General features: G+C 44.1%; 1 protein-coding gene across 4 annotated transcripts in view; it reads right to left on the bottom strand.

The window, feature by feature from the left end:
- Positions 1–12,019, bottom strand: part of RNF157 (ring finger protein 157) — an 89,228-nt gene extending 77,209 nt beyond the window's left edge. For all 4 annotated transcript variants that reach the window (XM_064369535.1, XM_064369536.1, XM_064369537.1 and 1 more), the window contains exon 1: positions 11,932–12,019. In XM_064369535.1, the coding sequence (XP_064225605.1) occupies positions 11,932–12,019 (88 nt within the window). The remainder of the gene's footprint in view (positions 1–11,931) is intronic.
- Positions 12,020–14,876: the final 2,857 nt, after the last annotated feature.

Here is a 14,876-nt window from a genome sequence, read left to right as displayed (position 1 = left end):
AACTTAAGGTGTAAGTGAAAGAGTCAAAGGAGATACTTGAAATCAAATGCTGGGGTAAAGAGGAGGGTGAGTGAAGAGGTTACTAGTTATGTGCATATTATTCACAGTAGGAAGCTAATAATAATAATAATAATGATAATAACCTAACAGTAGTACACAAAGATTTAATAAGGGTTTAATGGTGAAACATATTTCACCATATTGAAACCCCATCTCTACTAACCATTAAATAGCCATTAGAGAAAAATACAAACCTTCTTAAATCCAAAAAATAATCTTAAAAAAAGAGCAAACCAGACTACATAGTGAACAACTATACAAATTTATATATATATTTATATACATATAAATGTAACATAAAAAGGCCAACCTTAAGCCAAACATATCAATTATATCAATAAATATAAATAGGCTTAATTTACATTAAGCTACCATGCATGTAAGGAATATACATATCAATTAATAGTTTTAAAACAAGCAATGTAAGGATAAATCATAAAACTTTTAAAGCAGTTATCTATAGGAGGAGGGAGGGAATGAAGTGGAAGGGAGGGACAGACAAAAGCTAGATTTCTTTGAATATGCATCATTTTGTGCATCTACCACTGCAACCATGTAAACATTTTGCATAATTATAAAATTAAAAGTTCTGTAAAGCAATCCCTAAAAATCAAAAGTAAAATGAAACAAACGCACCTAAGTGTGTGTGTAGTTAGTAGAATAACCACAGAAAGAGAAACTATTCCCAAGAACTTTAAAAGACTAATTTAACTGTACACCTCAATAGGAAAGAAAACTGTAAAATACGTATCTCAGTTTATAGTAATCATATTATTGGTGGCAGTATTTTTTTCTGAGAATGTGGCATTAAGCAGATTATGTGATATTTCAACTTTATCATACCTCGTGTATTGAGAATCAGAGAGAAAGTTAAAGAAAGCCAAGGTTAAACAAAAATCACATAGTCCTGAATTTGTATTAGAAATATCAATAAAAACGCATGATGTGTATTTTATCTACCCAAACAATGTTTCCTAGCTCTGGCCACTGAAAAGGCCTAGAAACAAAGACCTGCAAAGTAGGAGGGGGTGCCTCTAGCACCCAGTCTGTAGTCTCCAAAAGTCATTTCCCACTAACAGGAACAAGGGCTCTTTGGAGGCCACATTCCAAGTCTGTGGCAGGAAATACACAAGATGGGACTAGAATATCTTGTCTTTTTTTTTTCTTTTTTTTTTTTTACCCCACCCCCCTAGAACATCTTGTCATACCAGATAACAAGGACCCTCTCAAAACCTACTAGGGTCATGTCCAAAGGACTCAAGAACTGACTTAAGGAGGTTCCCGCAGAGCAAAGATGGAATATATTAAGCTTCATCAGGATAATAAGGGCAAGGAATAAAATAAGTCTATGAATTTATAATAATATCTAAAAAAAAAAATCACCACTGAAGGATACAAGTAAACCAATTCATTATTACGGAAACTGGTAAGTAAAGGGAAAGCCTCAAGCATTTATCTTGCCTTTCCTATATGAACTGTACCTCTGGGTGAGTGAACAATTAATAGATGAGGAGAGGCCAGGTGCCATGGCTCACACTTGTGATCCCAGCACTTGGGAAGGCCTTGAGCCCAGAAGTTTGAGACCAGCCTAGGCAACATGGCAAGACACTGCCAGGTGCAGTTGCTCAAGCCTGTAATCCCAACACTCTGGGAGGCCGAGATGGATCACGAGGTCAGGAGTTCAAGACCAGCCTGGTCAACATGGTGAAACTCCATCTCTATTAAAAAGGCAAAAATTAGCCAGGCATGGTGGCAGGCACCTGTAATCCCAGATACTCAGGAGGCTGAGGCAGGAGAATTGCTTGAACCTGGGAGGCGGAGGCTGCAGTGAGCCAAGATCATTACCACTGCACTCCAGTCTGGGCCAAAGAGCAACACTACATCAAAAGAGATACTCTTCTAAGATTAAAAGATTTAACCCTTTTTTTTTTTCTTTTTTAGAGTTAGGGTCTCACTCTGTCACCCAGGCTGACATGCAGTAACCAGATCATAGCTCACTGCAGCCTTGATCTCCTGCAATGAGGCGATCCTCTTGTTTCTCCCTCCCAAGTAGCTGGAACTACTCGGTGCCTGTCACCATGCCTGTCTAATTTTTAAAAATTTTTGTAGAGATGAGATCTCACCACATTGACTGAGCTCAAACTCCTAACCTCAGGTGATCTTCCTGCCTTGGCCTCCCAAAAGGGGAAGGATTGCTTGAACACAGAGGTTCAGTATCAGCCAGAGTAACATAGCGAGACCCTATCTCCATTTATTTAAAAAATAAAAAAAAAGTCTACCTTCAATGCCTTTTGCTACCAAGACCCCACCCTTTCAGTTACCAAGTTCTTGCCTTTATTTTATCCAAAGGGATCCCCTTTATGCTGTTATTTTAAAGAGCTTTACTGAAGTATAATAAACACGGCATAAAATTCACCCTTTGAACAATTCAATGATTTTGGTAACCATCATCACAATCCAGTTGAAAACATTTCCATCACCCCAAAATGTTCCATCATGCCCATTTACAATTAATTCCTACTCCTATTATCAGCCTTAGGCAAACACTATCCTGCTTTCTATCTCTACAAATGTGCTTCTTCTAGCCATTTCACATACACAAACTCATGATATATAGTCTTGCATCTGGTTTCTTTCCCTTAGCATAATGTTTTTGAAGTTAAATCATGTTGTGTAGCATGTATCAGTAGTTCATCCCATTAAATTGCTGAATATGGCCAGGCATAGTGTATCATGCCTGTAATTCCTGCACTTTGGGAGGCTGAGGCTGAAGGATGGCTCAAGACTAGGAGTTCAAGATCAGCCCAGGCAACAGAGTGGGACTCCATCTTTACAAAACATAAATTTAAAAAATCAGCTGGGAGTGGAGGCATGTGCCTATAGTCCCAGCTACTTGGGAGGCTGAGGCTGGAGGAGTTCCTCAGCCTAGGAAGTTGATGCTGCAGGGAGCTATGATCACACCCCTGCACTCCAGCCTGGGAACTAGAGCAAGACCCTGTCTCCAAAACAAAAACAAAAACAAACAAACAAAAAACTAAATTGCTGAGCAGTGTTTCATTGTATGAATATAACATGGAATAAACAATGCAATTTGTTTATCCATTCATCAGCTGATGTACACTTGGATTATTTCCAGTTTCTTGGCTATTATGAGCAATGTTGCTATGAACATCTGCACCCATGTCTTTGAGTGCACGTTTTCATTTTTTTGGACAGATTCATAAGAGTGGAACTGCTGAATCATAAGGCAAATTTATGTTCCCCTTTTTAAGACACTGCCCAATTTTCCAAAGTGGCTGTACTATTTTACATTTCCCACAGTACTTCATAAAGATTCCAGTTTCTCTGCATTCTCAATATTTGACATTGTCTGTTTTTTCTATTTTAGTTACCCTAATCCTAGTAGGTGTGAAGTGGTATCTCATTGCAGTTTTTTTTTTTTTTTTTTTTCTGTTTTTGTTTTGAGATGGAGTCTCACTCTGTAACCCAGGCTGGAGTACAATGGTGTGATCTTGGCTCACTGCAACCTCCGGCTCACTGCAACCTCCGCCTCCCAGGTTCAAGTGATTCTCCTGTCTCAGCCTCCTGAAAAGCTGGGACTACAGGTACCTGCTACCACGCCCATTTAATTTTGTATTTTTTTTTTAGTAGAGACAGGGTTTCACCACATTGGCCAGGCTGGTCTTGGACTTCTGACCTCAGGTGATCAGCCTGTCTCAGCCTCCCAAAGTGCTAGGATTACAGTCATGAGCCAATGCGCCCAGCCTCATTGCAGTTTTAATTATATTTCCCTAATAACTGCTGATGTTGAGCATCTTTCCATGCGTTCATCAGCCATTCCTATATCTCGAAATATCTATTCAACTCTTGTGCTTTTTTTTTTTTTTTTTTTTTGAGAGGTAGTCTCGCTCTGTCATCCAGGCTGGAGTGCAGTGGCGAGATCCTGGCTCACTGCAACCTCTGCCGCCTGGGTTCAAGTGATTCTCCTCCCTCAGCCTCTCGAGTAGCTGGCACTATAGGAGCGTACCACCACGTCTGGCTAATTTTTTGTATTTTTAGTAGAGATAGGATTTCACTGTGTTAGCCAGGATGGTCTCCATCTCCTGACCTTATGATCTGCCCACCTCAGCCTCCCAAAGTGCGGGGATTACAGGTGTGAGCCACTGCACCTGGCCTCTTTTGCATTTTTAAATTGGGTTGTCTGTCTTCATAATACTGAGTTGTAAGAGTTCTTGACATAATATTGATACACAACCTTTATGTGATTTGCAAATATTTTCTTTCAGAAGGTAGCTTGTCTTTTCATCTTTTTACTGTCTTTTGAGGTGGAAATATTTTTTTGAAGAAATCCAATTTATTATTATGTTTTACTTGTATGGATTTCGCTTTTGGTGTTATATCTAAGAACTCTTTGCCCAACCCAAATCAAATAAAAATTTTCTCCTATGTCTTCTTCTAGGAGTTTCATAATTTTCACTTTGCATTTAGGTCTATGATCCATTTTTATTTTTATTTTTTAACTAATGACAAGGTCTTAATCTGTCACCTAGGCTGGAGCACAGTGACACAATCATAGTTCACTGCAGCCTTGAACTCCTAGGCACAAGCAAACCTTCTACCTCAGCCTCCTGAGTAGCTGATATCATGCCACCATCCCCAGCTAATTAAAAAAAAAAAAGCCCTCATTGAAATGATTCAGACACAAAAGGACTGATATTATATGATTCCACTTATATGAAATACCTAGATTAGGCAGATTCACAGATTACATTAGAGGTTACCAAGGTCTAACAAGAGAGGGGAAAAAGGAGCTATTACTTCATTACAAAATTTCTGTTTAGGGTAATGAAAAAGGTTTGGAAGTATATAGTGGTGATGGTTACCCAGCATTGTGAATGTAATTAATGCCATTGAAATGTACATTTAAAAATGGTTAAAATGGCAAATTTTACATTATATGCATTTTACCACAATAAAAAAGTTTTAATCTTAAAAAAAAAAAAAAAGTTTTTGTAGAGACGGGTTTCACTCTGTTGCCCAGGCTGGCCTTGAACTCCTGGGCTCAAGCCATCCTTCAGCCTTGGCCTTCCAAAGTGCTGCGATTACAGGCATGAGCCACCATACCCGGCCCCATTTTGAAAATAGCTTTATGGAAATACAATTTATATACCACAGAATTCACCTATTTAGTGTGTACAATCCAATGGTTCCTAGTATATTAACAGTATTATACAACTATTTGCCACTATCTAATTTTAGAACACTGCCATTACCCCAAAAAGAAATCCATTAGCAGTCATAGCTCATTTCTCCCTCCACCCAGCCTCTGGCAGCCGCAGCCACAGCCACTAATCTACTTTCTGTCTCTGTGGATTTGCCTCTTCTGGGCATTTCTTATAAACAAGATTATTCAATATACGGCCTTCTGCACCTGGCTTCTTTCACTTAGTATAACATTTTCAGGGTTCATCTAGGTTGTAGTACATATCAAATCTTCATTCCTTTTTATTGCTAAATAGTATTCTATTGTACAGACTTACCATATTTTACTCATCAGCCATTCTATTCATCGGCTGATGGACACTTGGGTTATTTCCACCTTTTAGCTATTATGAGTAATTCATGTACAAGTTTTTACGTGAATGTATTTTCTTCATCTTTCTTGGGTGTATACCTAGGAGTAGAACTGCTGAGTCATATAGTAACTAACCATCTGAGAAACTGTCAAACTGCTTTCCAAAGTGGCCGCACCATTTTACCTTCACACCAGCAGGGTATGAGGGTTTCGATCTCTCCATATCCTTACCAATGCTTGTCATTATCACTTTTTAAAATTATAGCCATCCTAGTGGGTGTGAACTGGTATTTAATTGTAGTTTTGATTTGTATTTCCTTGATATTTAATAACGTTGATCATCTCTTCATGTACTTACTGTCCACTGTGTATCTTTTTCGGAGAAATGTCTATTCAAGTGCTGTGACCATTTTTAATTCGATTGTCTTTTTATTATTGAATGTAAGAGTTCCTTATATATTCTAGATACAAATTCTTATCACATTTATGATTTATAAATATATTCTCCCATTCTCTGGGTTCTCTTTTCACTCTGTAACCCATTTTGAGCTAATTTTGGTGATGTAAGAATAGGTCTGAGTTCATTTTCTTTTTTGCTCGTCCCAGCATTTGTGGAAATGACTATCCTTTCCCCATTGAATTGTCTCAGTACTTTTGTCAAAATAAACTGACAATAAATGTAAGGATTTCTGGTTCATAACTCTGTTCCATTGATCTATATGCTTTTCGTTGTGCCATTACGATCTTGATTACTGTAGCATTGTTGTAATTATGTGTATAGTAATTTTTAAAATAGCGTAGTGATAGTCCTCCAACTTTGTTCTTTTTCAAAATTATTTTGGACGTTTTAGTTAAAGTGTCAAATTGTGCCAACCAAATAATTCCTTATTCTGTAGTAAGTTACATATTTTTTAAGCGTATGGTTTCAAATCTAATATTAAATTGACACTCCTAAAGCTAGGAGAAACTTATATACAAACTTTTTTAGTTATCTGACAAAGACTTATTACCCATGCCTTTAAAAACTGCTCTTGCAATAGGAAAGACCCATTTGACAAGCATACATGTACTGTAAAATAACAAACATTTAGAGAATGATGATGTAGAGAGATGTGATACATCTATGGCCAGGTGCAGCAGCTCACTCCTGTAATCCCAGTGCTTTGTGACACTGAGGTAGGAAGACTGCTTGAGACCAGGAGTTCAAGACCAGCGTGGGCAACATAGTGAAATACTGTCTCTACAAAAACTTTAAATCATTAGCCAGGCATGGTGGTATGTGCCTGTAATCCCAGCTACTCAGGAGGCTGAGGCAGGAAGATCACTTGAGCCCAGGACTCTGAGGTTACAGTGAGCTTTGATAACACCACTGCAACCCAGCCAGGGTGCCAGAGTGAGACCCTGCTTCTAAAAATAAATTATTTAATTTCTAAAAATCTACAATCAGTTGACTCTAAGTAAAGGAGATTATCCTTGATTATATGGGTGGGCCTTGTCTAGTCAGTTGAAGTCCTTAAAAGCAGAAACCCAGGTTTAACCAAGCTAGCTGGTCAGGACTCTGATTACCATTCTGAATTTTTATAGTAGGTTTAGTTCTTAAAGACTTCAGCAAAACAAATTATTCCTATTTTCCAACTTACTCAAATATGTGGGGGGAAACAAACTAGATTTATGAGGTACTGGTTTATATAAATTAAATTGTCTTTATAGTATGCCTATTTCTTCCTGGATAGAGAAAACAGGCTCTTATCAACATGGACTTTTATCACTGTCAAAAGATGATCTTTCATAAAAATAACCATCTCTGCAAAGCCATACCTTTCTTTGCGAAACAAATTATCTTGGGCTTTTAAAGATGCAAAGATCTTAGAGAAGGATGTATGACCTCTAACTCAAAAATTACAAAGGTACAACCAAATACAGCACAATCGTGCTCTAAACTGCCTTCTATGCTAATGTAGAAATGCTATTTAGAAACTCCCAGCACACTATTACTTAAATGATTAATATTCACACATTAATACATCTAAAAATCACCTAATACATAACATTTTTCATTGTTGCATTGTTTGCAACAGTAAGATACTGAAAAAACAATCCACAGATGTTCATCACAGGGTGGGGGTTGGGGGTGGGGGGTGGGGAGTTGCGGAGGGATAACACGGGGAGAAATGCCAGATATAGGTGATGGGGAGGAATGCAGCAAACCACATTGCCATGTATGTACCTATGCAACAATCTTGCATGTTCTTCACATGTACCCCAAAACCTAAAACGCAATTTAAAAAAAAACATATATATATATATATATATATATATATATGATGGCACATACAGAGGAATACTATACAGTTGTTAAAAAATATAAAGAAACTGTCAAATATGAGACAATATAAAAAGATCTCCAGGTTGGGTGCGGTGGCTCACACCTGTAATCCCAGCACTTTGGGAGGCCAAGGCAGGCCTAGCACAAGGTCAGGAGATGGAGATCAAGACCATCCTGACTAACACAGTGAAACCCTGTCTCTACTAAAAAATACAAAAAATTAGCTGGGCGTGGTGGCACACACCTGTAGTCCAAGCTACTCGGGAGGCTGAGACAGGAGAGTTGCTTGAACTTGGGAGGCGGTGGTTGCAGTGAGCCGAGATTGCACCACTGCACTCCAGCCTGAGTGACAGAGTAAGACTCTATCTCAAAAAAAAAGATCTCCAATATCTCTGAAAGCAAAAAGAGCAAGGTGTAGAACAGTCTAATAGCATGCTATGCTTGCATTTACACAAGAAAATCTAAAAGAATTCCAAAGAAACCAAAAGTGGTTAAATGGGTTGGGAGGTTTAGAGGGAGGGAGAACAGCAGCGAGAACAAGGCTTTCACAGTATGCTTTTTCATTCCTTTAAATTTTGAACCATGTGACTATATTGCCTACTCAAAAATAAACAATTCCAAATAATTTAGGTTATTTCTATCTACCTCTATTTAAGGATAGAAAAAAGCTACGAATCCAAGTCTCAACTTGAAAACAGCCATTCTTGATAGGTTTTAAATGTTTCTATTTCAATGTGCATACAAAACTAAGAAGTTCCATTACAAATATTCAGAAAAAAGCAATTTCTGCTGGGCACAGTAAACATCATTACAAGGGCAGATGGGCCGGGCGCGGTGGCTCACGCCTGTAATCCCAGCACTTTGGGAGGCCGAGGCGGGTGGATCACGAGGTCAAGAGATCGAGACCATCCTGGTCAACACGATGAAACCCCGTCTCTACTAAAAATACGAAAAATTAGCTGGGCATGGTGGTGCGTGCCTGTAATCCCAGCTACTCAGGAGGCTGAGGCAGGAGAATTACCTGAACCCAGGAGGCGGAGGTTGCGGTGAGCTGAGATCGCGCCATTGCACTCCAGCCTGGGTAACAAGAGCGAAACTCCATCTCAAAAAAAAAAAAACAAGGGCAGATGATGGTTGTTTCTTTCTGAAGCAACCGTTCCACAGGTAGTACAGCTCTAGCCGCTTTCCAGAGAGCCAGGTAGTGGTCTCAACTTAACACCCAGGCCACAAGGTATGTCATCTGGAGAAAACTGACTCTGCTGCTTGCTTTCTTCCACTATCGGTACTCAGGATAAGGAGACTTCTCAAAATCAACCCAGGCTGATTCCTCTATAAGGATTTCAATTGTGACACAAAATAGCTTTACTCCATAATCATGGAATGATTGTTTTAAGTCATGTGTTTTGAAAACACATACAAGTTCAAAACCCAATTCCTTGAAAGGCAGAGGCAGATGGTATACTATAAAGAACACTAACTGGCTGAGAGACCGTAGCCATGCCAATTCATTTCAATGGGTCTCCATTTTCTTATTAGTGAAATGAATGGGAGGTCAAGGTGGGAGGACTGCTTGAGACCAGGAGTTCAAGACCACCCTGGGCAACATAGTGAGATACTGTCTCTACAAAAAACTTAGCCAGGCGTGGTGGCTCACGCTTCTAATCCCAGCACTTTGGGAGGCCGAGGCAGGTGGATCAACTGAGGTCAGGAGTTTGAGACCAGTCTGGCCAATACGGTGAACACCATCTCTACTAAAAATACAAAAAATTAGCCGGGCATGGTGGTGAGCGCCTGTAATCCCAGCTACTTGAGAGACTGAGGCGGGAGAATTGCTGAAACCCGGGACATGGGAGGTTGCAGTGGTCAATATCTCGCCACTTCATTCCAGCCTGGGCATGACGGAGTGAGATTCTGACTCAAAATAATAATAATAATAATTAAACATTAGCTAGGCATGGTGGTAGCGGCCAAACTCTCTTGAAGGTTCCTTTCAGGACTAATACTGTAATCCCATAAAGAGCCAGGTCAATTCAATGATCAGAAGAAAGGCAATGCCTCTATCTACAGCATACATGCAAGCTCACATAAGGTTTCAAATACACAAAGGTTTGCTGACAGAGACACAGATGTTCTGGTTCTGTTTTCTGTGCTTTAGCTTCAACAGAAATAATTGGTCCACTGGCTGTGAAGACTTCTCTCATGTGTAACTTCTGATTTAACATGAATTACAGTTTTACAGTTAAGTAAAACTTTTAAAAGATTGGTAGGGTAGAGAGGATTATTTAAGGCAAATTATCGAGTGTGTTAATTGACAAAAAAGTTTTGGTTTGGTCTATTATCCTTTTATTATCATCACCTAAGATTCATACTTGTATAAAAATGCTTTGGGGAACAGCCTTCCAGAGGTTTATCTATGTTAAGTTTCACATGTGAAGGGAGGGGTGAATACTTTCCTGAGGCAGCAAACAAGTTTGAAAATTCCAAGCTCAGCAAAGTATGTTCCATATGCTGATCAATAAAAGCCATGTGGTTTAAGAAAAACCGAGTCCACAAATACTGCTGCATATTTTTGTCTATTAAAAAACAAAATCCATGCCTTCTTTAGCATTGATTTTATGTAGTCATAATCAGTCAGAGCTTTATTAAAATACTCATGACCCACAGCTTTATAAAACAATTCATCATATTCATCTTTGCAAGGATTCATTCTTTGGCACAAAAGCAGTGAGAAACACAGCTCTGGCAGACACTCGGCAGGGATGCGGGCAGGTTCATCGTCTGGCCCCTGCTTTTACCTGGCAGACACTGGACACACTGCTGAGAAATCAGCTCATCTCATTAGCATGTCTCTACTCTACCAAAAAGAGACGAGGCTCCGCTCCAATTCTGCCACCTCATTCCAAGATCACCAAAATCTCCATCAGGTCCTAAGCCAGAGAGAAGGTGGTAGCCATCCATCCCCTGAAGTATTGAGAATAAGATTAAAAGTAATTTAAAAATAACTGCAATTAAAGGAAAATTACTTGCAATTAAAAGTAAACACCAGGTAGGTCATGCAGCAGCAATTCACATTAACTGGTGCTCACATAACTGAACTACCTTCCTGTGATTCTCTGCTTTGCTGTCAAAATCCTCCTCCATCTCCAATGCTGATACCACAACCCAGAGACTGGAGACATTCATCTCTTTAAGTGAAGGTTTGATTCTGATAACAAACATAATACTTCTATACGTTTCCAATATCTCTGCCTTGACCCAGAGCTAGTCTCACTCCAAAACCCAAGCTTGCCGCAACGCTGGCAAAGGGGCAATCCGAGTGACTCTGATACTCAGATTCCCAAACATTTCTGTTACTCTTCCCCACCTCCACCCGCTTCTGACAGCCTCTGGAAAGGCACCAGCACTGCAAATGCATGTTTGGCTTCCATCCTCCGCAGGCAATAAAAGCTTTTCCAGAAGAAACCTAATTCTAACCTTTCCAGAGATCCGGAGGCTGCAGCGCAGGGACAGCACCTGGCGAAGGTGCCTGTTAAGGATGCCGAGGCCGCCTCCCCCCGGCCCTCGGTCCCCGCGAGGCAAACGGGCTGTGGGCCGGACCTGCCGAGTCCGTGCGGGGCGCCGACCTCGCCTGCGACGCTGCAGCCCCGCTCCCCGGGAGCCGCAGTCCCTGCGGGCACGCGTCCCCGTCACGGGGCCGATTACAATGGAGGCCGCTCCCGTCCTCCGGTGGAGGGGCTCGGTGCCCTCGGTGACCCCCGCCAGGCCCCGCAGAACGCCTCCTGCGCTAATTCGCCCGGGGAGGGGGGAGACCTCAGCCTTCTCGAGGACCTCCAGCGCTAGAAGATCGTTTCGGAGCGGCCGCGACCACTGGGTCCCCGAGGACCCGTGGGGCCCCCTCGGGCCGTCCCGACCCGGACCCCCGCCCCTGCCTCTCTCCCTCCTCGAGGCCGCGGCGCTCGCCCGTCCTCACCGGACTTGGGCGGGTAGCGGTACACGGAATTGGACGGGATGTCCACCTCCTCCACGCCCGCGTGCTGCCGGCTCGTCAGGGCCCCCATGGCTGCTACGGCTGCAGCCCCAGCCCGGCTCCGGCTCCCGCGCCGCCCTCCGTGCCTCACCGCGGCCGCCCAACCCGCGCCCGGTGCGGGGGTCGACTGCCCGCCGCGGCCGGCTCCGTTGCGGCGCCGCGGCTCTGGCAGCAGGGAGCCCCCGGCGCGCCGCGCACCATCCTCCGCCGGGCACCACGGCGGCGCCTCTGCCGAGGGGACTGCGGGGCTGGGCCGGGGGCGCCGCCGCCGCCTCAGGCCGCGTGATGTCAGCGGCAGCTCCGCGCGGGGACCGCGGCGGCCCCAGCCAATGGCGAGGCGGGGCGGGAGCGCCCACGCCGGAGCAGCCAATGAGCGCGGGGCTGCAGCAGGAGCCGGCGGCGCGTGCCTAGCGCGGGGAGCCGCGGCAGGACTTCGCGCGCTGGGACACGGCCCCTGGGCTCGCGGTGGGGGCGGGGCGGGGGCGCTGCCGGGGTCTCGCGGCGGGGGCGGGGCGAGGCCGGCCGGAGCGGGGACCCAGGGAAGCAAGCGCGCTGCGGAGCCGGGACGCGTCGCCCCTCCACGCCTGTTTATCCCGGCTCGGATTACCGCGCAGGGAGCCGCCCCCTCCCGCGGTCCACAAGGCCTGCCTGGCCGGGAGCTCGCTCGCCATTGTCCCAGGCATCCCACAGCGGGCGGTCCCCGCGCCGCAGTTCCAGCGCCTGGAGGAAGCCTTCCCAGCCCCGCCTCTCAGCATTGGCCGCAGGCGGTCGTCGGAAACCTCACGCCGGGGGGCGAGGAGGGGGTCCCACGATGCGTTCGCATCTCTCCTGCCCCATCTTCCGGGGCTCATTGCCACCACCAAGTTAATCCTGGTGACCAGCTAGGAAGATGCCGCCTCCCTCTCACGTGCGTCTTTTCGAAGCGCTCCCAACTCTGTACGTGCTGTTTATGGCGCCTTGTAGCCTAAAGGTGGGAGAACATCGACTCAGGATAATATCAAGACATGAAGCCTCTGTCTGTATCTTGGAAACGGGATCCTGGAAACTTTGGAAGGCCTGAGTGCTGAGAGAGCCAACGCAGGCGAAAGCGAACCGGGCCAGGCAGAACCCGGGGCCCCTCTTGATAAAAACACAACAGTGGGAAGCTCGGGCCAGCGGAAGACGTCATTCCATTGCTTAATTACAGACATTTGTGTTTTAAACCTCCTATTTTCTTTGTGGGTCTGTTTTTTTTTTCCTGAGAGAGTGGGCTGATCAGCAAAAATTTCAACTCCTAGAACATGACTTTCGCAACTTTCAGCAGTGTTCAAAGTACAGTTTGGGGTGTCTTGTTCCCTTGATTAGGTTTGTAAAGCTCTTTTACGGAGTCTAGTTCTTTCCTGGTTATATTGTGGTTTTGTTTTTTTGTGTGTGTTTTGTTTTTGAGACTGAGTCTCACTCTGACGCCCAGGCTGGAGTGCAGTGGCTCCATCTCAGCTCACTGCAACCTCCACCTCCCGGATTCAAGCCATTCTCCTGCCTCAGCCCTCCCAAGTAGCTGGGATCACAAGCGTGCGCCACCACGCCCGGCTAATTTTTGTACTTTTAGTAGAGATAGGGTTTCATCATGCTGGCCAGTCTGATCTCGAACTCCTGACCTCATGATACGCCCACCTCGGCCTACCAAAATGCTGGGATTACAGGCGTGAGCCACTGTGCCTGGCAGATTTTGTATTTTTCATTGCCGTCTTTTCAGCAGCAGCCAACAGACCTGATGCTAATTGCGTTGGTTTCTTCCAGGGTCCCCAGGGTGGTGGGAACCTATCCCTGTCATTTATATTGGCTGCTACTAAGGAAGGCTTGAGCTACAGGGCAAGTCCCTGCAGGGCAGCCTCTCCCAAGCACCAGGGCTTCCTGGCAGAGTTCAGAGCTCTCTCTCCAGTCCCTGGTCCTAACTACTCCAAGGCTTTCAGTCATCCCTGTGGGAGGGAACTGGTGTCCTCCTCCATACTCCTTTCAGCACACACGGGCCCTAACTTGTAACTGCTGGGTAAAGGTGAAATACAAATCACGAAGAATCTAGAACCACCTCAAAACACAAGGCCTTCAACACATCACAGAGTAAAATGTTGCCTTATACTTCTTGGCTCTGTTTAGAAGCCTTCCTTCTTCCTGCCCTCAGCATTTTGTAAACGGGACATCCCTTCCCTTTGTGGGTTTACCCATGTCCGATAGTTTCTTCTGCTTACCCAGGAGCAGGCAGGGATGTGGCTCAGTCAGGCGGGCCAGGCAGGGATGTGGCTCAGTCCAGCAGCCCAGTCCTGTCGCTTACGAGGTATCGGCTCTGGTCCCACCTGGGCCTGAGCCTGGGAAGCCAGCTTCTCCATCTTGAATAATACTTTCCAAGCATAGGAGTTGGTTTCACCTCCCACAGAAGAGTCATGAGTCCAATGCATAGAATGGTAAAGAAAAACAAGGCATAGCACAATAAAATCAGTGAATATTTATGGAATACTCTATGTGCAGGGCTGTTTTAAACACTTAACAAAGATGAAAGCATTCAACCCTCCCAACAACCCTATCAAATACATGCTATTTACACCCCGATTTTACAGTTGAAGAGACTGAGGCACAGAAAGAATGCTGGACTTTGAGTTGGACAGATCAAGACCCTAAGCAGCTATGTAACTTAACCGTCTCCGTTTCCTCCTCTGAAAATAGCCCAATCTTCAATGGCTATTGCAAAGATTCAATAAGTGAATCAAGACTCTTTTTGTTTGTTTGTTTTGTTTTTGAGATGGAGTCTTACTCTGTCATCTAGGCTGGAGTGCAATGGTGCGATCTCGGCTCACTGCAACCTCCCGAGTTCAAGCAATTCTCCTGCCTTAGCGTCCCGAGTTGCTGGGATT

Source organism: Aotus nancymaae, unplaced genomic scaffold, assembly GCF_030222135.1.
Source record: "Aotus nancymaae isolate 86718 unplaced genomic scaffold, 86718_ANA_hifiasm-v0.15.2.pri h1tg000089l, whole genome shotgun sequence".
In the NCBI taxonomy this organism is placed as follows: Eukaryota; Metazoa; Chordata; class Mammalia; order Primates; family Aotidae; genus Aotus; species Aotus nancymaae.
The sequence above is the reverse complement of the archived record's forward strand: the minus strand, read 5'-3'. Positions and strand labels throughout refer to the sequence as shown.